The sequence below is a fragment of the Bufo gargarizans genome, chromosome 9, assembly GCF_014858855.1.
Source record: "Bufo gargarizans isolate SCDJY-AF-19 chromosome 9, ASM1485885v1, whole genome shotgun sequence".
NCBI classification, from domain to species: Eukaryota; Metazoa; Chordata; class Amphibia; order Anura; family Bufonidae; genus Bufo; species Bufo gargarizans.
The window spans coordinates 179,708,406-179,732,333 of record NC_058088.1 but is presented as its reverse complement, the minus strand read 5'-3'; the positions used below and the strand labels follow the sequence as shown (position 1 = coordinate 179,732,333).

The following is a 23,928-nucleotide window of genomic DNA, read 5'->3' as shown; positions in this document are numbered from 1 at the left end:
AGACATTTCCTCAAGGATTTATAATATAAGGAATCTGAGGGTAAAGAATTTGTGACATATTCCAATGCTGTATTATGGGGGTGCTCCCCACTACAAACACTCCTTACCTTTGTTCCATTAGTGTCCTTCACCTCCAAATTCAGGAACAGTTCAATGAGCCCCGGCTGGGTCTCTACAGCGACCGTGAGGAACTCCAGAATCATGACTTTTATCTGCATGTCTTCTATGCTGCACTGCAGACGGTTGAGAAAAGCATCCCGGATAGCAGCTGCGTCACTTCCCAGACAGGCATACACCGACATGGGCGCCACCTAAAGGAACCAATATCAGTTAAGGTGGGTCTGATAGTCGCCCCAAAAAGAATTTGAGGTTGAATGCAGGTCACAAACCAGTTCTGGAGGCCCTTTGATGAAGCCATAGCATTTCTCTGTGTGGACTGACCCCATGAAGTCATTTATATATTCCAGACATAAGCATCACAATCTAAGTTCCCTATCAGTATGTCGTTGGAGTGTGGGAGGAAACCGGACTACCCGGGGGAAACACAGGCAAACACGGGGAGAACATACAAACTCCATGCAGATGTTGTCCTTGGTCGGATTTGAACCCAGAGCTGTAAGGCACCAGTGCTAACCACTGAGCCGCCGTGCTGTCATAAAGCTGTAGTCCGGTGGTAAGTGACTGGGTAGTTCTGTGAAAAAGGTTTTCTGATATTTTTAAATCATGTATAATAATAAAGTTCTGGAAGGGGTGTATATCTCACCCAGGTTCCTTAACTGGGTGAGGAAAGTAAGATCCAGGATGCTGCTGGCTTCAGCAAACATAGTTGCTGAAGCCATTTTCTTTAGTAATTCATGGGCTGGATTTTATTGGACTGGGGAAGGTAGGTTTGGCAGTGGGACCTTCCAAATCCACCCCATTCCAGGGCGTTTTTCCCTAGCCTGAGGGATCTCCAGCTGTAGTAATCTGGGATCGTTAAGGGGAAATAAAACATGTCCCAGGCTGTCAGTCTCTAGAGAGTGATGTCTGGAGATAAGTCCAGGAGGCTGGCTGCCATCCTGACAAAGAAAAGCCTGATGCTCAGTGTGACCTGTGTTTAATAGGTGAGCCAGATACTGACCTGTATTAGTTAGCGCTCAGACGAGCAGGATTTTGTTTAGTAGTTTTTGCCAGAAATGTAAAGGCTATTTATTTAGCTGTTTGTACCACGATAAAGTGGAACCTTATTTGAACGTTATCCTGTGGTCTGCACAAGAATCTGTCACCGCCGCCCTGCTTGAGAGAGCAATCCCTGGCAGTATGATCGGTGGGGGGTACAACCACTGGTATCCCACCCATAAACAGAACGACATGGCAGTGGCCCTCACCGGAGATCCACTGCAGAACTTGGCACAGTGAATTCCACCAGGCAGCACCAGACACTGCCACACCCATAAGGACATTTTTGTGTAGGGTACTGCAGTCAAGGGGTGGTGGCACTTCTGTGAGCGATGCTATTGAGTCATTCTGATCACTGGGGTCTGACTCTGAATATCCAATCGCACACTGATTGCTTATTGTAAAAATAAGGGTATGGCAACACTGAAACATTTGTCGCGCAACATTTCATGTAATGTATTTCAATGGTGCCACAATGTGACACGCTGCTGGCATGACAGTCGCAAAAAGTCCATCGAAATCAGACGGGCAACGATTGCAGTTGTGGCACATTGGATTACGACACCATTGAGATACATTACATGAAGTGTCATCATGTAGCCGTACCCTAACCCATCAATTGAACATCCCAAAAACTCATTATAAAAAGGTGTAACTCTTACTCTGCAAGGCCCCTTTCACACGAGCGAGTCGCACACATCCGACTCGCAGCGTGTGTCAGGGAGAGCACCCATCCTGAACTCCCATAGCATAGCATAATATGATTTATGATGCTATGTAAGCCTAAGGCCTCTTTCACACTTGCGTTGTCCGGATCCGGCGTGTACTCCACTTGCCGGAATTACACGCCGGATCCGGAAAAACGCAAGTGTACTGAAAGCATTTGAAGACGGATCCGTCTTCAAAATGCGTTCAGTGTTACTATGGCACCCAGGACGCTATTAAAGTCCTGGTTGCCATAGTAGGAGCGGGGGAGCGGTATACTTACAGTCCGCACGGCTCCCGGGGCGCTCCAGAGTGACGTCAGAGCGCCCCATGCGCATGGATGACGTGCCATGTGATCACGTGATCCATGCGCTTGGGGCGCCCTGACGTCACTCTGGAGCGCCCCGGGAGCCGCACGGACAGTAAGTATGCTGCTCCCCCGCTCCCCGCTACACTTTACCATGGCTGCCAGGACTTTAGCGTCCTTGCAGCCATGGTAACCATTCAGAAAAAGCTAAACGTCGGGTCCGGCAATGCGCCGAAACGACGTTTAGCTTAAGGCCGGATCTGGATTAATGCCTTTCAATGGGCATTAATTCCGGATCCGGCCTTGCGGCAAGTGTTCAGGATTTTTGGCCGGAGCAAAAAGCGCAGCATGCTGCGGTATTTTCTCCGGCCAAAAAACGTTCCGTTCCGGAACTGAAGACATCCTGATGCATCATGAACGGATTTCTCTCCATTCAGAATGCATTAGGATAATCCTGATCAGGATTCTTCCGGCATAGAGCCCCGACGACGGAACTCTATGCTGGATCCAGACAATGCAAGTGTGAAAGGGCCCTTAGGCCTCTTTCAGACGGGCGTTGCGGGAAAATGTGCGGGTGCGTCGCGGGAACACCCGTGATTTTCCACGCGAGTGCAAAACATTGTAATGCGTTTTGCATGTGCGTGAGAAAAATCGCTCATGTTTGGTACCCAAACCCGAACTTCTTCACAGAAGTTCGAGCTTGGGATCGGTGTTCTGTAGATTGTATTATTTTCCCTTATAACATGGTTATAAGGGAAAATAATAGCATTCTGAATACAGAATGCATAGTAAAACAGCGCTGGAGGGGTTAAAAAAATAATTTAACTCACCTTAGTCCACTTGCTCGCGTAGCCGGCGTCTCCTTCTTTCTTCATCTTAGCTGTGTGTAGCAACAGGACCTGTGGTGACGTCACTCCGGTCATCACATGATCCATCACCATGGTAAAAGATCATGTGATGGATCATGTGATGACTGTGACATCACCAAAGGTCCTTGTTGCTACACAGAGCTAAGATCAAGACAGAAGGAGATGCTGGCTGCGCGAGCAAGTGGATTAAGGAGAGTAAAAAAAGAAAATAAATTTAACCCCTCCAGCGCTATTTTACTATGCATTCTGTATGTAGAATGCTATTATTTTCCCTTATAACCATGTTATAAGGGAAAATAATGATCAGGTCTCCATCCCGATCGTCTCCTAGCAACCGTGCGTGAAAATCGCACCGCATCCGCACTTGCTTGCGATTTTTACGCAACCCTATTCACTTCTATGGGGCCTGCGTTGCGTGAAAAACGCACAAAGAGGCGCATGCTGCGATTTTCACGCAACGCACAAGTGATGCGTGAAAATCACCGCTCATGTGAACAGCCCCATAGAAATGAATGGGTCCGGATTCAGTGCAGGTGCAATGCGTGACACTCGCTCATCTGAAAGGGGCCCTAAGGGAACGCCTGCACATCTCACACACAAGTATCGCAGTGTAGCAGAGCCGACACAGGAATGAATGGGATCGCAAAGCAACTCACATATTTGCGGCTAAAGGTACTTTCACACTAGTGTTTTGCTGGATCCGCAGGGTCCAGCAAAAACACTTCCGTTACAGATAATACAACCGCGTGCATCCGTGTGAACGGATCCGGTTGTGTTATCTTTAACATTTATTTAACATAGCCAAAATGAATCCGTTTTGAACTCCATTGAAAGTCAATGGAGGACAGATCAGTTTTCTATTGTGGCAGATTGTGCCAGAGAAAACTGATCCGTCTCCATTGACTTGCATTGGGGGTCATGACTGATCCATTTTGCTCCGCATCCCAGGAAGGAAAGACAACCGCCGCATGCTGTGGTTTTCTCTCCGTTCTGGGAATGGAACGGAATGAATTTTGGAGCATTCAGTTACCTTCAGTTCATTTTTGTCCCCATTGACAATGAATGGGGACAAAACTGAAGCGTTTATTTCCGGTATTGAGCCCCTATTATGGAACTCAAAACCGGAAAACTTTAACGCTAGTGTGTGAGTATACTTACAAGACACACGAATCGCCAAAAAATCCAGCAATGTTGGATTGTTTGAAAATCGCGTTTTGCGCTCACAGCTAAAGTGGGAGTCACTCAACCCCATTCATTCCTATGGCAGCCCTGCTACTCTACAATATTTGGTCGCATGACAGCTGTCACTGTCGAAATCACTAAGACAAAGCATGAGGAGGGGAGGTGCATGGCGCAATCACTCGTGTCTACCCCAAGTTCCGCCAAAAGAAGAGCTAGGTAAGGTTGCATGAAGAAGACAAAGGGGCCACTAGGACCAGAGAGAAGACAGGGCAGGAAGAAAACTGAAAAAAAAAATTCTGTTTTTGAATTTCTCACTGAATATTGCTTCGCCGATCCTAACTCAAACAAGAAGACGAGACCTCGAAGATGATCATATAATTTGTGAGTAAACACATGAAATATAACATGGGGACAAAAAACACACTTACTGTAGCCAGGCGTTTCAGCAGTTGTATAGCCAGCCGCGGCAATGAAGCATCGTATTTATGGTAAATGTATTTTGCCAGAACAGCAATGAGGTTGTTCCCGTGAGCTCCTGACGATAGGAAACATACCAATCAGAGAACAGAAAGCCACCAGTAACACCATTATCTGAACATGATAGGGAGATCTGACACGCACCATGCTGCGTGAGCGCCTGCTCCAGGGGGGACACACCACTAGATGGCGGCTTCAACCTAATGACATTATTGGTTATGGAGAATGCTAATTTAACCGTCTGGATTAACATCTGGCCTTGTCCTTCAGTTCCACTACTGAGAAAGGGGATAAAAAGAAAAAGAAAAGTCATCGAAAAGGGTAAAGATGTATCTGCAAGACGTCCCATCCGTAAATCCTGAGCTAGGTCTCCACTCACCTCCCAGCCTGAGAGGCCATAACCACGTTGATCGCATCCACGCCGATCCCCATGATGTTAATGACGGCCTGACCTGCCTCGGTGTTGGTTAGACTGAAGATGCAAAGGCTCTGCAGGTTTAGGGGGCTGTAGGTGATATTTTGGGAGGTTAAGTACATTCGTACACAGACATTACCTTCATCACAACGATATGTAAATGCCGAGAGGAGGAAATGACCGGACACAATCGCCGATTACCTGCTTTGTGGATCAATGTCCGGACACAGGTTGAGGATGGTATGTATCAGGTTCAAGATGAGGTATCCTGATATAGGGGGACAATTCCAGAGTCAGATAATACACGGTAGCCGCATTTTATAGTAATGGGAAGCAATTAGACCATCCACGAAGAAAAAGATACCAAAGCATCTGAAAAAGGCTCCCACATCTGAATCATAGAACTAATCTGAGCAGAATGTGAATGTCAGTATAAGACATAATGCAACTGATAAGACTTGTGAACTATATGGAAACTAATAACAATTTGCAGGGGTTTTTTTTGTTTGTTTTTTATGACGTTCCATTTTACCCAGACACAGAACTTCCAATGTCCATGGCACTGTAGCTAAACCCTGTTCACATAAATGGGCCGAGATGCAGCACCAGTTACATACATACGTATATGTACGCTGCTGTGTATGTGGACACTAGGGCTGCACGATATGGGAATTTTGTGCGATTGCGATTAGGGCCCTAAAAATTGCGATAACGATATGCGATGCGATATTTTAAAGGAATTGTGCTAGAGGTCTATTTGCTTGGATTTTCCCATATGAGCCGCTGACGCGGCTGGGTATGACATAGTTGTGGGGGATCTGTGGAGGGCGCTGTGTTGTGGGGGATCTGTGGAGGGCGCTGTGTTGTGGGGGATCTGTGGAGGGCGCTGTGTTGTGGGGGATCTGTGGAGGGCGCTGTGTTGTGGGGGATCTGTGGAGGGCGCTGTGTTGTGGGGGATCTGTGGAGGGCGCTGTGTTGTGGGGGATCTGTGGAGGGCGCTGTGTTGTGGGGGATCTGTGGAGGGCGCTGTGTTGTGGGGGATCTGTGGAGGGCGCTGTGTTGTGGGGGATCTGTGGAGGGCGCTGTGTTGTGGGGGATCTGTGGAGGGCGCTGTGTTGTGGGGGATCTGTGGAGGGCGCTGTGTTGTGGGGGAATCTGTGGAGGGCGCTGTGTTGTGGGGGATCTGTGGAGGGCGCTGTGTTGTGGGGGATCTGTGGAGGGCGCTGTGTTGTGGGGGATCTGTGGAGGGCGCTGTTTGTGGGGGATCTGTGGAGGGCGCTGTGTTGTGGGGATCTGTGGAGGGCGCTGTGTTGTGGGGGATCTGTGGAGGGCGCTGTGTGTGGGGGATCTGTGGAGGGCGCTGTGTTGTGGGGGATCTGTGGAGGGCGCTGTGTTGTGGGGGATCTGTGGAGGGCGCTGTGTTGTGGGGGATCTGTGGAGGGCGCTGTGTTGTGGGGGATCTGTGGAGGGCGCTGTGTTGTGGGGGATCTGTGGAGGGCGCTGTGTTGTGGGGGATCTGTGGAGGACGCTGTGTTGTGGGGATCAGTGGAGGACGCTGTGTTGTGGGGGGATCAGTGGAGGACGCTGTGTTGTGGGGGATCAGTGGAGGACGCTGTGTTGTGGGGGATCAGTGGAGGACGCTGTGTTGTGGGGGATCAGTGGAGGACGCTGTGTTGTGGGGATCAGTGGAGGACGCTGTGTTGTGGGGGATCAGTGGAGGACGCTGTGTTGTGGGGGATCAGTGGAGGACGCTGTGTTGTGGGGGATCAGTGGAGGACGCTGTGTTGTGGGGGATCTGTGGAGGGCGCTGTGTGTGGGGGATCTGTGGAGGGCGCTGTGTTGTGGGGGATCAGTGGAGGACGCTGTGTTGTGGGGGATCAGTGGAGGACGCTGTGTTGTGGGGATCAGTGGAGGACGCTGTGTTGTGGGGGATCAGTGGAGGACGCTGTGTTGTGGGGGGATCTGTGGAGGGCGCTGTGTTGTGGGGGATCAGTGGAGGACGCTGTGTTGTGGGGGGATCAGTGGAGGACGCTGTGTTGTGGGGGATCAGTGGAGGACGCTGTGTTGTGGGGGATCAGTGGAGGACGCTGTGTTGTGGGGGATCAGTGGAGGACGCTGTGTTGTGGGGGGATCAGTGGAGGACGCTGTGTTGTGGGGGATCAGTGGAGGACGCTGTTATATGGGGGATCAGTGGAGGACGCTGTTATATGGGGGATCAGTGGAGGACGCTCTTATATGGGGGATCAGTGGAGGACGCTGTTATATGGGGGATCAGTGGAGGACGCTGTTATATGGGGGATCAGTGGAGGACGCTGTTATATGGGGGATCAGTGGAGGACGCTGTTATATGGGGATCAGTGGAGGACGCTGTTATATGGGGGATCAGTGGAGGACGCTGTTATATGGGGGATCAGTGGAGGACGCTGTTATATGGGGGATCAGTGGAGGACGCTGTTATATGGGGGATCAGTGGAGGACGCTGTTATATGGGGGATCAGTGGAGGACGCTGTTATATGGGGGATCAGTGGAGGACGCTGTTATATGGGGGATCAGTGGAGGACGCTGTTATATGGGGGATCAGTGGAGGACGCTGTTATATGGGGGATCAGTGGAGGACGCTGTTATATGGGGGATCAGTGGAGGACGCTGTTATATGGGGGATCAGTGGAGGACGCTGTTATATGGGGGATCAGTGGAGGACGCTGTTATATGGGGGATCAGTGGAGGACGCTGTTATATGGGGGATCAGTGGAGGACGCTGTTATATGGGGGATCTGTGGAGGACGCTGTTATATGGGGGATCTGTGGAGGACGCTGTTATATGGGGGATCTGTGGAGGACGCTGTTATATGGGGGATCTGTGGAGGGCGCTGTTATATGGGGGATCTGTGGAGGGCGCTGTTATATGGGGGATCTGTGGAGGGCGCTGTTATGGGGGACCTGTGGAGGGCACTGTTATGGGGGACCTGTGGAGGGCACTGTTATAGGGGATGTGTGGAGGACACATAGGGCCATGAGGGGGGCCAGCTTAAGACATATAGCATCTTATGCTGGTCCCCCTCATGTGTCCTAAACTGGGCACATAACTGCCCTTTGCGTGTAAAGTGTTTTACTAGCGTGTGTGGGAGAAACACTCTCTCTCCTAACAGGTCCTGAAGTGGGAGGAGCGTTACTAAGTGACGCCAGTCACGCGCCGGCCGGCCACCTCGCTTCCGCTCGCTGCAGAGCATTGCATTGCATTCATAGTGAGTATAGAGGCCGGACCTGTTAGGAGAGAGATTGTTTCACCCACACACACACTAGTAAAACACTTTACACGAGCTGGCCGGCGCCTGACTGACGTCACTTAGTAACGCTCCTGCTTCCTGAAGTGGGAGGAGCGTTACTAAGTGACGTCAGTCACGCGCCGGCCGGCCACCTCGCTGCAGAGCATTGCATTCATAGTGAGTACAGAGGCCGGACCTGTTAGGAGAGAGATTGTTTCACCCACACACACACACACACACTAGTAAAACACTTTACACGCAAAAGGCAGTTATGTGCGCGGGGCCCCTTTTATATATAATCGCAGCATTTTCCGGTCGGCCAAATCGCCATATTGCATTTGCCGATTATCGCGATTCAATTATTTTTTCGATTTATCGTGCAGCCCTAGTGGACACCTCCTCCAAGACTTTCATATGCCCGAGCAGGACATAGGGACAGGAACTGCATGGCTAAAACATATACCGCAAAGTGTTTTTGTTTTATATGGGAGCCTATGGGTAATGGATGACTGTGTAAACTTGTACAATGACATTCCATTGGAGGTGTAGGGAAAGTCCACCAATAGACAATGCTAAATATGGCATGAAAGCACTCAGAGTATGTCTACCTGGGACAGATAGGCTGCGGATATGCTCCAAATCCTCAGCGTTTTGCAGTAGCAATAAAATGGATGAGACAAGAACAAGTCTCTTCTAAAACTGACCTCAGTGGTGGATTTTAAATCTGCAGCATGTCAATTTCTGCTGGGGATCTCCACCATGTATTTCACCCTGGGTATGCCATGAGGTATCTCCCAAAGAAAGAGAACATATCGCTAGCGCCACCTTCTGGAAGTGGTGACCTATGACTCAAAGTCCAACTTTTTAACAAGCCAAACATCTATCCGTAGACAGCCGTTTTGAGGTGTTTACCCCTCATCAGTACAGGACTCTGGATGGCTGAGTGCGATGCCTTGAATGTGGATTAGGCAGGGTGCTCGCCTTCCATAAAGAGACCAGTCCTGTATGGAGACCTATAGGCAATGGGGAAAAAAAATATGCAAAGAGGAATCTTCAAGGGAAAGAGAAACATCTCGCCACCTTGCGGAAGTGTAAGCTGTGGTCAAGGCATCGAACTCAGACAGAATCCAACTCTTTGCTGATGAGGGGCAACCCCCTCCAGAAACAGTGGTCTACGGACGGCCATTTTCCCTTGTTATCTTCCAAGGCTTGTTGAACAGTCAGACTTTGACTCATAGGGAGCCACTTCCACAAGGTGGCGGTAGCGTGATGGTTCTCTTTCCTTGGGAGATACCTCTTGGAATATTTTTCCCATGGAGCATTGCCCATAAGTCTCCATACGAAGCTGGTCCCTTTAAGGAGAGCCAAATCCGCAGTAAAATGAATAGTGGCATTTCAGCTGCAGATACTCTACTCATAGTGGCCACACAGTTTCCCACTTAAAAAGTCCAACACTGTATAAAATAAGAGATGGCATACACATACCGAGGTTTTCTCTCACACCGTGAGAGTTGTAGCGCCACCTGTGGTAATTCGGAAGCATTTCTCTCAACACAAACAGAATACAGGGCACAAGACCTTGACCTTGCACATTGCCGAGCTGACCCTTGAATTGGACATAAAATTAACACCGGTGACATATAACACTTTAAAGGAAGGGAAAAAAATAAATAAAATATTTCTCTGCTGTTCCACAAAATCATACCTTCACCAACGTGGTAATGAGGCGGAGGAATGAGACTGTGACACTATATTCCCCATTGGACTGCTCAATCGCCAGGAGCGTCCCGTATCCTCCAGCATTCATGTTTTCAGTGCTGCGTCCAGAAGCAGAAGCCGGAAAGAGGAGGCAAAAATCACAAAAAAATGCGGCATTTCAGTACACAACCAGACACAGTTTATAGGCAGCCACAGGGAAGCCTGGGCTCAGAACAGTACCTGATAATGTGACTAGACGAAGAGCTGGCAGCAAAGGGCAGAAAACCTGTGTGGTGCAAGTCTGTCCAAACCTGGGATGGGAACAATCAAAAATGTAATTGAGAACTTCATAACAATGCTTTGGCGTTTAAGGGGGTTTTCCAGGACTTAAAGGGGGTTTTCTGAGACTTTATTTTTTTATTGATAACCTATCCTCTGGTGGGGACCGACACCCAGGACCAGGGACCCCCGTCGATCAGCTCTTTGAAAAGGCAGCGGCGCTTGCAGTAGCACCATGGCGTTCTCTCAGCTCACCAAGCAAAGCGCCATACACTGTATAGCGGCTGTGCTTGGTATTGCAGCTCTGCCCAATTCACTTCAGTGGGCTGCACTTGGCCAAGTGACCAACGAAGATGACATTACATGGTCTAGGGAAAACCGGAGAATGCCGGTGCGCTACTGCAATTGCTGGGGTCTTCTCAAAACAGCTGATCGGTGGGGGTCCCTGGTGTCGGACCCCACAGATCAGATACGATGACCTATCTAGACTAGAGGATAGGTGATCGGTAAAAAAAAAATATATATTATAAAATCAATGACAAGGTCAGAATCAGTCATCATTATCTAATTTGTGGGGGGGGATCCAACTCCTGATACCCCGTCTATCGGTCACAGAGCCTTTGTAGAGCTCAGTCGCAGTCGAATAGGACTGAGCTGCAATAACAAGCACAGCCACAATAAAATATACCGCACTGCGCTCGGTAAACCGTGAAAGGCCAAAACGCTGATTGGCGAGGATGCCAAAAGTCATGCTTTCCACCAATATTACCTATCTTGAGGACAGGCAATCCCCAGAAAACCCCATTAAGTACATATTTAGAAGGAACTTTAAACCTTTCGTACCTTTCCAGGATATCGAGTAGTTAAAACAGTCAGGCAGTCCACACAAGAGGCTATGAAATCCATCGGAGGGTTCATGACAGTTGTTAACCTGGTGAGAGAGTGGAATGACTATCCACATCCAATGATGGCATGCACATTGCAGCTTCACCGCTCTCCTGTCCACCTACCGCTGCAAGAGCAGGTAAATCCGAGAGGTGATGGGCAGAAGATAGTCTGTGATTGACAGGTCTGTCTTCATAACTTTGTGCACAAGGTCGATGATGGGCTTTACTCTGTGACAATGCAGTATCACGTCTGGAGAGAAGCAGAGAGTGGAGAAGACATAGGGCAATGAGCAGTGCAATACACTGACACAGGAAGAGGCCAGGGAACAGGGATTCTCACCAGCTGTGGACACTACATGAAGAAGCATCTCAACCTCACAGGTGAAAAGGGTCCAGCTACTGTACGAGTATTCCCATCGCACAAAAAACCCGCGTTCATCACATATCACCTGACCAACTGTTCCTGGCGATATACGCAGATTAGTCTGGCCCATTCCTAAAACACAAGCAAGAGAATACAATAAATGATAATCTCACCAAGCAAAATAAGAATGCACTGCTCATCTTCATACAGCCATAGATTTATACTCTTACAGCCACCACTAGGGGGAGCACAGGCAAATACTGCATACAAAAGTATTATGCAGTTCAAAGGTGGCTGTCAAAATCCATATGCGGTGAGCATCCCCTAGTCTTAGCTGGAGTGAACCAAAATTTCATCCCTTAAAGGGGATGACTAGTCAGAGAAATTGATGGCATATTGCTAGGATATGCCACCAATGTCAGACAGGTGCAGGTCCACCTATCCCTACAACTGGGCCCCCCAAGGTGAACAAGAGCGAACCGCGCAAGCGCAGCTACCCTCCATTCAATTATAGGAGTTACGAGAATAGCAGAGCTCCCCGCATGCACGGAGAGGAGGCCGTGCATGCGGGGGGGCGCTCTCTATTCACTTCTAGAGGTCTCCGAAAATAGCTGAGGGCACTCACTCAGCTGTATTCGGAACTCCCAAAGGAGTGAATGGAGAGCGCGCCGCGCATGCACAGTGCATTCTCGTTCATTTTCAGGGCCTCTACTAGAGATAGGTGCAGGTCCCATCCCTATCTGACATTCCAATGTCTCAGATGATACAGCCCCTTCAACTCTATCGCTGTGGGAAAGGAGGCAGGGGATTTGGGCAATTCAACAAAAACTCTGCTCATTCTCAGGTGACACAAGCATTTTATATATATCCCCTGGATTATTATATTACCTAAAGCATACAGCAGTTTGGTGGTCTGTCTCCTCCAAAGCGTCTCATCATCGTGCGACATGACATCATGAGGCTTGTGCTTATAATGCTCGGTGTAAAATGCCATCTTATCCAGGAAGTTATAGGCCTGGAACAGCCAAGAGAACATAAGTCGAACCAAACGTAACAGGTGTAAGAGCCCCAAGAATAAGATAGAAGGAATGCTGCCCCCTTTTACCTTCTTAGCCGTGGACTTGTTTGAGACAAGAGCGGTAAATAACTGGAGTAGAGGAGAAAGCTGATAGGGGAACATTGTGCACACGCTGTCTAGTAAAATTCCCAGGCCTATTGAAGTATCCTGGAGGAAGAAAAGACATTTACTACACAATAACCATCTCCAAGACGGAACGGTTTTTCTGCAGCTCCACCACTTTCCTGCACATACAGTAGGAGGCTTTCAGCTAAGGATAACCAAATTAATCTGTAATGAGGAGAGCTAAGGATTGAACTTGTTAAAGGGGTTATCCCATCTTTGACAATGGGGGCATATCGCTAGGATATGCCCCCATTGTCTGATAGGTGCGGGTCCCATCTCTGGGACCCGCACCTACAAGGTGAACGGAGCCGGGGAGAGTTGTGGCTGGAGGACCCTGGGTTTCCCGGGGTCCGTCCACCACCGGGCGCAGCTCCCCGCCTCTCCCATTGAAGTGAATGGGAGCGCACCGCGCATGCCCGGCCACCGCTCCCATTCATTTCTATCGGGGCCGACGGTAAGAGCAGAGCCAGCGCTCGCCTATTTTCGGCGGTTCCATAGAAATTAATGGAGGGCAGCTGCGCATGCGCAGTGCGCCCTCCTCAACTTTCTCTGCTCCGTTCTCCTTGTAGGTGCGGGTCCCAGAGGTGGGACCTGCACCTATCAGACAATGGGGGCATATCCTAGCGACAGGCCCCCATTGTCAAAGATGGGATAACCCCTTTAACTCTTGGTATCTCCTGGTGGCAACCCCGCACAAAAAGCACTGCCAAGCCAAAAATACATAAAAGGGGTTCTCCGAGATTTAAAGAGGTTGTCTCACTTCAGAAAGTTAAAGGGGTATTCCCATCTGAGACAATGGGGGTATATCGCTATATTTTCTGTGGACCCCATATTGATTGGGAGCAGTGGCCGCGCATGTGCAGTGCGCCCTCCACAACTTTTGGGCCTCTGTTCTCAGTGTAGGGGAGGGTTCCAGTGGTAATACCCGCAACTATCATACAATGGGGGCAATATGGAGAATCAGAATACATTAGCAAGTGTCTGGTATTAACTTTCTCTACATGATAAATACCATTTACTGAAGTGAGCCAACCCCTTTAACTGGCAGGCTTGACTCCCACCGATCAGCTGTCCGGTGCTGGAGCAACAGCCACTGTGTAGTAGCCTTCCCTGGTTACTACAGAGCTGCTCCTATTCACTTTGCAAAAGTTGGAGAGCAGCCCCCAATAAAAATCTACTGTCTAGGCTCAACTGTCCATACACACCGAATTCCAAAAGAGATCTGAGAGGTTTGGTGCGGTCAGCACTTGACAGGCTGCATCGATAATATCCTGTGGAGACAATTACAATATTATTTATCACCTTTATCAATAATTTGAATATATATTTAATGGATTATGTTCAGTTTATATTATAAACTGTAAAAATCTCCTGACACGTGTGGCAAATAAACCCACAACATATGAGTCTGTATGCCTACCATGGCATACGTAGCCCACAGTAACATATACAGTGCGGTAGACATTTCTTTTTTTCAGCACAATGGAAAATAAGGTATCCAAGTGCACATAATAATGGCTGCAAGTTTTACCTGCTGTTTGCCCAGGGTATGTTCTTCCATGGACGTCAAAGCGAAACACAGCAGACTGTAGACGCATAGACATGCTGTGCTGGTTGTACACTGCAAGGAATAAAAAGGAAAGATAATCAAAATCATGGCATTCAGAGAAATCGCGCCCATTAAATAATCACAACGTAAAAGCAAGCAGATAATGTTGAATAATAGTATTGTGGTAGTGTCGTAACAGAATGAATGCAGGCTACAACCAGATTCAATATGGCAACTGGATGCCTATTAATACAAAAAAAATATAAAAAAAAGCATTGCAATGGACCCTTACATTATTCTCACCACTACCAAGGGCTCGCAGCATACTCGTCAAATACTTGAAGACATGGAGCTGGACGGCGACACTGCCCATTTTCCGGACGGTTGTAGCCGCTTCATCTGGGCTCAGAGTGTGCCGCAGCAGAGCCCAGGCCAGAAGGACAGGAGCATGGTGAGGGATATCTCCAAATGTTAACAAGATGTTGTCCATGTCCTGTGGAGGCATCATTAAGAAAAAATGTGGTTAGACACTGGATAATATAGACAGAATCTACCTTAACCCCTACGCTAGCAGCGCCATACATGTACTGCGCCGGTGGGCCCTTTAAACATGGCGCTCACTGGCGCATGCAGTGGGTGGAATAGCCGATGGGTCACTGCTGTTTTAAACAGCAGAGACCCGAGGCTAATGTCCGTGGCAATAATGCCGATCGTGGTCATTACAGCCTTTAGATGCCGTGTTCAAGTGTGATCATCATCCGGGATGCCGGTCATTATACAGTGGAGGAAATAATTATTTGACCCCTCACTGATTTTGTAAGTTTGTCCAATGACAAAGAAATGAAAAGTCTCAGAACAGTATCATTTCAATGGTAGGTTTATTGTAACAGTGGCAGATAGCACATCAAAAGGAAAATCGAAAAAATAACTTTAAATAAAAGATAGCAACTGATTTGCATTTCATTGAGTGAAATAAGTATTTGAACCCCTACCAACCATTAAGAGTTCTGGCTCCCACAGAGTGGTTAGACACTTCTACTCAATTAGTCACCCTCATTAAGGACACCTGTCTTAACTAGTCACCTGTATAAAAGACACCTGTCCACAGAATCAATCAATCAAGCAGACTCCAAACTCTCCAACATGGGAAAGACCAAAGAGCTGTCCAAGGATGTCAGAGACAAAATTGTAGACCTGCACAAGGCTGGAATGGGCTACAAAACCATTAGCAAGAAGCTGGGAGAGAAGGTGACAACTGTTGGTGCGATTGTTCGAAAATGGAAGGAGCACAAAATGACCATCAATCGACCTCGCTCTGGGGCTCCACGCAAGATCTCACCTCGTGGGGTGTCAATGGTTCTGAGAAAGGTGAAAAAGCATCCTAGAACTACACGGGAGGAGTTAGTTAATGACCTCAAATTAGCAGGGACCACAGTCACCAAGAAAACCATTGGAAACACATTACACCGCAATGGATTAAAATCCTGCAGGGCTCGCAAGGTCCCCCTGCTCAGGAAGGCACATGTGCAGGCCCGTCTGAAGTTTGCCAATGAACACCTGAATGATTCAGAGAGTGACTGGGAGAAGGTGCTGTGGTCTGATGAGACCAAAATAGAGCTCTTTGGCATTAACTCAACTCGCTGTGTTTGGAGGAAGAAAAATGCTGCCTATGACCCCCAAAACACCGTCCCCACCGTCAAGCATGGGGGTGGAAACATTTTGCTTTGGGGGTGTTTTTCTGCTAAGGGCACAGGACAACTTATTCGCATAAACGGGAAAATGGACGGAGCCATGTATCGTGAAATCCTGAGCGACAACCTCCTTCCCTCTGCCAGGAAACTGAAAATGGGTCGTGGATGGGTGTTCCAGCACGACAATGACCCAAAACATACAGCAAAGGCAACAAAGGAGTGGCTCAAGAAGAAGCACATTAAGGTCATGGAGTGGCCTAGTCAGTCTCCGGACCTTAATCCAATCGAAAACCTATGGAGGGAGCTCAAGCTCAGAGTTGCACAGAGACAGCCTCGAAACCTTAGGGATTTAGAGATGATCTGCAAAGAGGAGTGGACCAACATTCCTCCTAAAATGTGCGCAAACTTGGTCATCAATTACAAGAAACGTTTGACCTCTGTGCTTGCAAACAAGGGTTTTTCCACCAAGTATTAAGTCTTTTTTTGTTAGAGGGTTCAAATACTTATTTCACTCAATGAAATGCAAATCAGTTGCTATCTTTTATTTAAAGTTATTTTTTCGATTTTCCTTTTGATGTGCTATCTGCCACTGTTACAATAAACCTACCATTGAAATGATACTGTTCTGAGACTTTTCATTTCTTTGTCATTGGACAAACTTACAAAATCAGTGAGGGGTCAAATAATTATTTCCTCCACTGTATCTAATAGGCTGGGTCTATCTGAAGAGAGCTGCAGTTATAGTACCTGCCACCTGCCGACCAACATAGGAGATCAGCAATTACAGAATTACTATACTCCTTATGGGAGTATAGTAACACTCTCTAAAAAACTAAGTACTGGACATTGTAGCATTCTAGAGGGGCTACAAAAAAAATACATATAAAAATGTTAATAGTCCCCCTTTCCTTTAGAACAAAAAAAATAAATACATACATAAATAATAAAAAAATGGTGAATACACCATTCACCGCACCAAAAAACGCCAGTACTATAAAAATATTTTCCAACACGGTGAATGGTGTATTCAATTTTTTTGGGGTAAGAGATGCAATGAAAAAAATGGCGACTCTTTCATTGCTTCTCTTGCCTGCAAAAATGGAATTAAATGTGATCAAAGACAGACACACTCCAAAATGGTATCAATAAAAACTACAGATCATCCCACAAAAAAGTAGCCCCCCACACAGCCCAGTGGACACAACTATAAAAAAACTGTTTTCATTAATTTTTTCCAGTATTTAAACATACAAAACCTATACAGTCAGGTTCATAAATATTGGGACATGGACACAATTCTAACATTTTTGGCTCTATACACCACCACAATGGATTTGACATAAAACGAACAAGATGTGCTTTACCTGCAGACTGTCAGCTGTAATTTGAGGGTATTTACTCCAAATCAGGTGAACGGTGCAGGAATTACAGCAGTTTGCATCTGTGCCTCCCACTTGTTATGGGACCAAGAGTAATGGGACAATTGGCTTCTCTGCTGTTCCATGGCCGGTGTGTGTTATTCCCTCATTATCCCAATTACAATGAGCAGATAAAAGGTCCAGAGGTCATTTCCAGTCTGCTATTTGCATTTGGAATCTGTTGCCGTCAACTCTCAAGATGAGATCCAAAGAGCTGTCACTATCAGTGAAGCCATCATTAGGCTGAAAAAACACAACAAACCCATCAGAGAGATGGCAAAAACATTAGGCGCGGCCAAAACAACTGTTTGGAACATCCTTAAAAAGAAGGAACGCACCGGTGAGCTCAGCAACACCAAAAGACCTGGAAGACCACGGAAAACAACTGTGGTGGATGACTGAAGAATTCTTTCCCTGGTGAAGAAAACACCCTTTACAACAGTTGGCCAGATCAAGAACACTCTCCAGGAGGTAGGTGTATGTGTGTCAAAGTCATCAATCAGGAGAAGACTTCATCAGAGTGAATACAGAGGGTTCACCACAAGATGTAAACCATTAGTGAGCCTCAAAAACAGGAAGGCCAGATTAGAGTTTGCCAAACGACATCTAAAAAAGCCTTCACAGTTCTGGAACAACATCCTATGGACAGATGAGACCAAGATCATCTTATACCAGAGTGATGGGAAGAGAAGAGTATGGAGAAGGAATGGAACTGCTCATGATCCTAAGCATTCCACCTCATCAATGAAGCCTGGTGGTGGTAGTGTCATGGCGTGGGCATGTATGGCTGCCAATGGAACTGGTTCTCTTGTATTTATTGATGATGTGACTGCTGACAAAAGCAGCAGGAAGAATTCTGAAGAGTTTCGGGCAATATTATCTGCTCATATTTAGCCAAATGCTTCAGAACTCATTGGATGGCGCTTCACAGTGCAGATGGACCATGACCCAAAGCATACTGCAAAAGCAACCAAAGAGTTTAAGGGAAAGAAGTGGAATGTTCTGCAATGGCCAAGTCAATCACCGGACCTGAATCCGATTGAGCTGCATTTCACTTGCTGAAGACAAATCTGAAGGGAAAATGCCCCAAGAACAAGCAGGAACTGAAGACAGTTGCAGTAGAGGCCTGGCAGAGCATCACCAGGGATGAAACCCAGCGTCTGGTGATGTCTATGCGTTCCAGACTTCAGGCTGTAATTGACTGCAAAGGATTTGCAACCAAGTATTAAAAAGTGAAAGTTTGATTTATGATTATTATTCTGTCCCATTACTTTTGGTCCCTTAACAAGTGCGAGGCACATATGCAAACTGTTGTAATTCCTGCACCGTTCACCTGATTTGGATGTAAATACCCTCAAATCAAAGCTGGCAGTCTGCAGTTAAGGCCTCATGCACACGACCGTTGTTTCATTCCGTGTCCGCTGTTCCGTTTTTTGTGATTTTCTGCGGACCCATTGACTTTCAATGGGTCCGTTGAAAACTCGGCTAATGCACCGCTCGTCATCCGCATCCGTGGTTCCAGTCCGTCCAAAAAATATAACCCGTCCTATTTTTTTTCATGGAAAACGGTTCGCAGACCCATTCAAGTCAATGGGACCGTGAAAAAACGCGGAGGCACACAAGATTGTCATCCGCGTCCGTTTTTTTTCCTATCATTTGCATGGCAAACTTGACTTAGACTTTTTTTTACTTTTCTTCATGTCTGGTGATCCTCCAAAAATAAAGGAAGACAAGCGGAAATAAAAAAACGGAAACGGATCAAGTAACAACGGAACACAACAACGGTCGTGTGCATGAGGCCTAAAGCACATCTTGTCTGTTTCATTTTAAATCCATTGTGGTGGTGTACAATAGTTAGAATTGTGTCGATGTCCCAATAGTTATGGACCTGACTGTATGTGGTATTGTAGTAATCGTACTGACCCAGAGAATGAAGGGCACAGGTCAGTTTTGCCGCATAGGGAACGCCATAGGAACAAAGACCGTAAAATTGTGGAGGAATTGTTCTTTTTTTTTTTTTTCCCCAATTCCACCACATTTGGAATTTTTTACCCACTTCCCACTGCACTATAAAAATGGTGGAAAGTGCAACTTGTCCCACAAAATAAAACAAGCCCTCATATGGTTATGTGAACGAAAAAAATAAAAATAAAATATATATATATATATATAAAAAAGTTATGGCTCCAGGAAGACAGGGAAAAAGTATGAAAACGCAAAAACTTCCGGTATCCTAATGGAAATGAGGACAAACTTCACCTTGCAGAATTGCTGTTCGTTGGTAAATGGATGCTCGAGGTCATCCTTGAAAAGGTAGTCCTGCAGAGAGTCCATGTCGATTCCCTCCAACAGGATGAGAACTTCAAAATACCTAATACAAAACCGAGTCATTGTTATATAATCAGAACAAAGACCAAGCACTGGACATGGAATATAAACACTACTGCAGCCAATATGAAAGAGGTTTTCTAGGACTTTGACACCGATTGCCTCTCCTTAGTTAGACCATCAATATCGCATTAGTAGGGGTCTGACTAGGAACCTCAGCTAATGAACTGATTGAAGCAACTGCCACATTTTAACGAGCACCGCACCCCTTCATCGCTTACCATACACAGCTCTGTACTTAGCACAGCGGCTCTGGCCGGCACAGCATCTTTTGCAGCCCAAGCCCATTAAAGTGAATGGGACTGGGTTGCAAAACCAGGTACAACCACCAATAATGTACAGCACTAAACCGGATAAACAACGAAGGGGAATCGTTGCGGTAGGCAGGCCACTACCACTGATCTGATATTAATGACCTATCCTAAGGATAGACCATCAATTCTGCAATAATAAGAGGAACCAAGCTGAACAACTCCGTTCACTCACAGGCTAGGGCAGCGATAAAGCCCTGCCCATTAGTACCGGTGACGTCACAGGGAACACTGCTAGGTGAAAGCCTCTGCCTAGCAGTGTAAGTTTGTAAACAGAAAAGCTCTTGCACTGCGCAATACAGCACAGGGCAAGGGAGAGCATCGTAACGTCAAATACTCGGATGCTCCACTCAGAGGGGCCGGAGGGGTGAAGAAGGGGTTATGTCCGGGTTCACCTCCGAACCTAAACATCCCCTTTATATGGCCATAAGTGGGACTGTATCACAAAAGTTTAAGTCATATCCAGTAGATATGCCATAAATGTCTTACTTTGGCATACGCCTTTATGCCTGGTGCAGGAACACGTTTTTTCCTGGGGTTTTCCTTCAAGTTAGCCCCATAATGTAAATCAACATGAACCACTGACATGAACACTCACCCGATTCTGTCTATTAAAGGGTCTAAGCTCTGCTCAACCAAGTGACGGTTTTGTTGTCTGCGTCCAAAACCTTGTTCTCTGAACAGCCTGGTAAGCGCCAGTAGGTTGGAGGGGGAGATGGCAAAGTAGGCATAATAGAGGAAGATTATCTCCAGCAACATTGCTTGCTCCCGTAGACAGTGTGCAAACCACCGGGACACCTGACGTTCAGTCTAAAAATCAGAACAAAAGCAGTGAAAAACTGAAATGTTTGGGGGATGTTAGACATGTTTGTGAAAAGCCACATAAATATATGGGGGAATTGCATACTTACCATTTCCCTAATACATTGATCAGTATACATGTGTGTATAAAACAAACACCCTTGCATGCAAGTCCATTAGCAGAATACTAGTTAAGGGTCCATTTACACGTCCACAAAATGGGTCCGCATCCGACCCATTCACGGGGACGCAAAAGATGCGGACATCATACCTGTGTGCTGTCTGCATTCGTACTTCCGTTCCGCTGCTCCGGAAAAAAAATAGAACATGTCCTACTGTTGTCCGCATCCACGGACAAGAAAAGGCATTTTTATTATAGGGCTGGCTATGTGCGGTCCGCAAAATGCAGAATGCACATGGCCGGTTTCCGCAATTTGCGGACCACAAAACAGTTGCGGACGTGTGAATGGACCCTAAGGGGCTCTCTGAGACAGTGTGTCAATCATCTGAGAAAAGTAAAGCTGCTGACATACCATGAGGTTCCCGTGCGTTTCCCATGTGGGAGCTTCTTCTTTGCAGATATCTTCAAAGTGCTTGCGATATTTCCCCATCAAGTCCTCCCGTTGCAGCATATCCATGCAGTCATTGAATTCTTTCTAAAGTGACAACATAAAACATGAAAATCTACAAGTGAGCAATCAAGGATAACCTTACTTTACAGCACAGCACGTCTTACTGCTGTCCTATCCATACTTTCTAAGTGAACACTGAGGGTCTTGGAAGAAAGTCTGTAATTGGGACAGCACTTACTCAAAGCAATGCATTCTGGAGGACTCCACACTACCACGTTTTGAGGGGATATTGAGCTAGCCAGCTGCTCACAAGTGTTTGGCAGGCCCCCTCTCCACATAGATCAGGGATTGACTTGAAACGTCAGGTAAAGTGAACATGACTTGTACCTTGTACGGATGCTTCTCATCCTGGAAGTAGGTCAGCAGGAGCAGGACGCAGCGCAGCATACAAATTCTCTCTTCATAGTAATAGTCCGCGATCTAAATACAATCCAAGAACACACACCAAATATACAACTAAATATCAAAGCCACGACATTACAAGACCCCACTTATCAGTAGCTGGGGAAAACTGTATCAGGCCAGGAAGTGCGAGTTTGATTTTATTTTTTTACAGGGGCCTATAGCCTATAATATTTTTCACCCTACAAATGGCACTTTTTTCTCCCAAAAGTGGGGGAGAAATGGCAGTGCGTCTTGTAGGGCGAATACTAATGAGTGCTTCCATTATGTACAGCAGGACCGGAGAGCGGTGAATACAGCGCTCCTTGTGCTGGTCGCACTCACCGCTTCCTGTTCTTCTTCTGCCGGCGCCCCATGCTGTGCTGTGGTCTGTGCACAGTGTGAAGACGTCTGGGACCCCACGCTGGGCAACATCCAGTTACAGTACAAGGAGGTAGGAAGAGTATTGCAGTGCCCGAGTAGCAGCGCCGTCTGGAGCAGGATAGGCGAGTTGATCTATTTTTAGGTCTGATCAACATTGGGGTCTGATTGGGGCTTCGAGTTGGGGTCTGATTAACACTGGGGGTCTGAGCTGAGGTGCTAGGTGCTTCTTATGGGCAGATGCGTCTTATAAGGTGAATAATATGGTATATCTTGCACAGAAGATGGATTTATCTTGGGTCTGTGATCGTCCGCTAGATAAGTATAAACCGATGGCCAAGCTGATCATGTGGGCACAAGTACTGAGAGTGTGTGATCCCCAGGGACTAACACGTATGTCACTTTAACAGGGAACACGTTAAAAACAGCGGTGGAGGTTTTGAAGCTGAATGTGCCAGAATTACTGGCTCAACTAGCTCCAATAAACAAGGCGCGCTTGCCTCGCCCTGAACTTACTATGTGTTTTAGACACATTTTCAGCTCCCTTGACAAGAAGGCATGGTTTAAAATGCAACAGTGCCCACCATAATTGAGGTGCAAAATGTTCTACCTATCCTCAAGATAGGTCATCAAGATCAGATCATATCAAGGTACCATGGTGCTCAGATGACAAGCTTCAAGCCTCTTCTTCGTCTTGTGACGTCACGTCCATCAGGGACAAGGCCCAAGTGAATGCGACTGAACTACAACACCAAGCACAGCCACTACACAACATACAGAGCCGTGCTTGGTATCCTATAAAGAGGCCACAGCCCTCATCCAAGAGCGGCAGCTTCTTCAACGTGCCGAGTCAGGACCCCACCATTCTGATAGATACTGACCTGTACTGAGGATAGCTAATCAATATTTAAAGGGGCATTCCAATCTGAACATTTATGGCATATCAATAGGATCTGCCATAAATGTCTGATAGTAGCGGGTCCTAGAGGTGGGACCTGCACCTATCTCAAGAACAATGCCCTGGCACGTAGCTTTCGCCATACACTGCTGCGGGACTTTTGAATATTGCAGAGTGTGCATGCTGGGCTTTTTTTGGAAGTCCCATAGAAGTAAACAGAGAGGATGCTGCACATATGTGATGTGCTCTTTCATTCAATTCAGAGGGCCCCGTTCTGGGGATAGTTGCGGGTCCCACTTCTGGAACCCTTTCCTATCAGACATTGATGGCAGCTTCTATCGATACGTCATAAATATCAAGATGGGAATACCCCCTTCATTTCTGGCCAACCCTTCATATGACATCCATGCTCGTGGGCAGAATGACGACACAAACCTTCAGCATCAGTGCCTGGCTCTGCCTTTCATCCTGTGGTACAAGCTAAAAAATATAAAGAAGGGAGAGCTGTAAAATCAGTGGGTACGCCCTATGCGACAGGTCAGAACAGGGGCGAGGGCTGACCTTTATAGAGTCCTGTGTCCCTCTGTAATCGTCCTGGAGATAGCAATGCAGCAGCTGCACGCTCTGCCCCTCATCCAGGCCCTGTGGAAATGAACGCAGCGTTACATGTCATGGGCGGACAGTAAT

The 23,928-nt window shown here is 47.1% G+C and overlaps 1 protein-coding gene across 2 annotated transcripts in view; it reads right to left on the bottom strand.

Annotated features, from left to right (window-relative positions):
• Positions 1-23,928, bottom strand: part of NUP188 (nucleoporin 188) — a 42,871-nt gene that overhangs the window by 14,283 nt on the left and 4,660 nt on the right. Inside the window, exons 5-26 of one of the 2 annotated variants that reach the window (XM_044306490.1) lie at positions 23,803-23,883; positions 23,677-23,721; positions 21,909-22,001; positions 21,483-21,605; positions 20,747-20,958; positions 19,709-19,820; positions 14,633-14,833; positions 14,323-14,412; positions 13,997-14,062; positions 12,714-12,833; positions 12,497-12,623; positions 11,585-11,740; positions 11,368-11,494; positions 11,201-11,288; positions 10,319-10,389; positions 10,086-10,197; positions 9,866-9,986; positions 5,315-5,381; positions 5,078-5,203; positions 4,843-4,976; positions 4,650-4,756; positions 108-311 (exon numbers count right to left, since the gene is read on the bottom strand). In XM_044306490.1, the coding sequence (XP_044162425.1) occupies positions 108-311; positions 4,650-4,756; positions 4,843-4,976; positions 5,078-5,203; positions 5,315-5,381; positions 9,866-9,986; positions 10,086-10,197; positions 10,319-10,389; positions 11,201-11,288; positions 11,368-11,494; positions 11,585-11,740; positions 12,497-12,623; positions 12,714-12,833; positions 13,997-14,062; positions 14,323-14,412; positions 14,633-14,833; positions 19,709-19,820; positions 20,747-20,958; positions 21,483-21,605; positions 21,909-22,001; positions 23,677-23,721; positions 23,803-23,883 (2,583 nt within the window). The remainder of the gene's footprint in view (positions 1-107; positions 312-4,649; positions 4,757-4,842; positions 4,977-5,077; positions 5,204-5,314; positions 5,382-9,865; positions 9,987-10,085; positions 10,198-10,318; positions 10,390-11,200; positions 11,289-11,367; positions 11,495-11,584; positions 11,741-12,496; positions 12,624-12,713; positions 12,834-13,996; positions 14,063-14,322; positions 14,413-14,632; positions 14,834-19,708; positions 19,821-20,746; positions 20,959-21,482; positions 21,606-21,908; positions 22,002-23,676; positions 23,722-23,802; positions 23,884-23,928) is intronic. The other variant, XM_044306491.1, reaches the window with a different exon arrangement.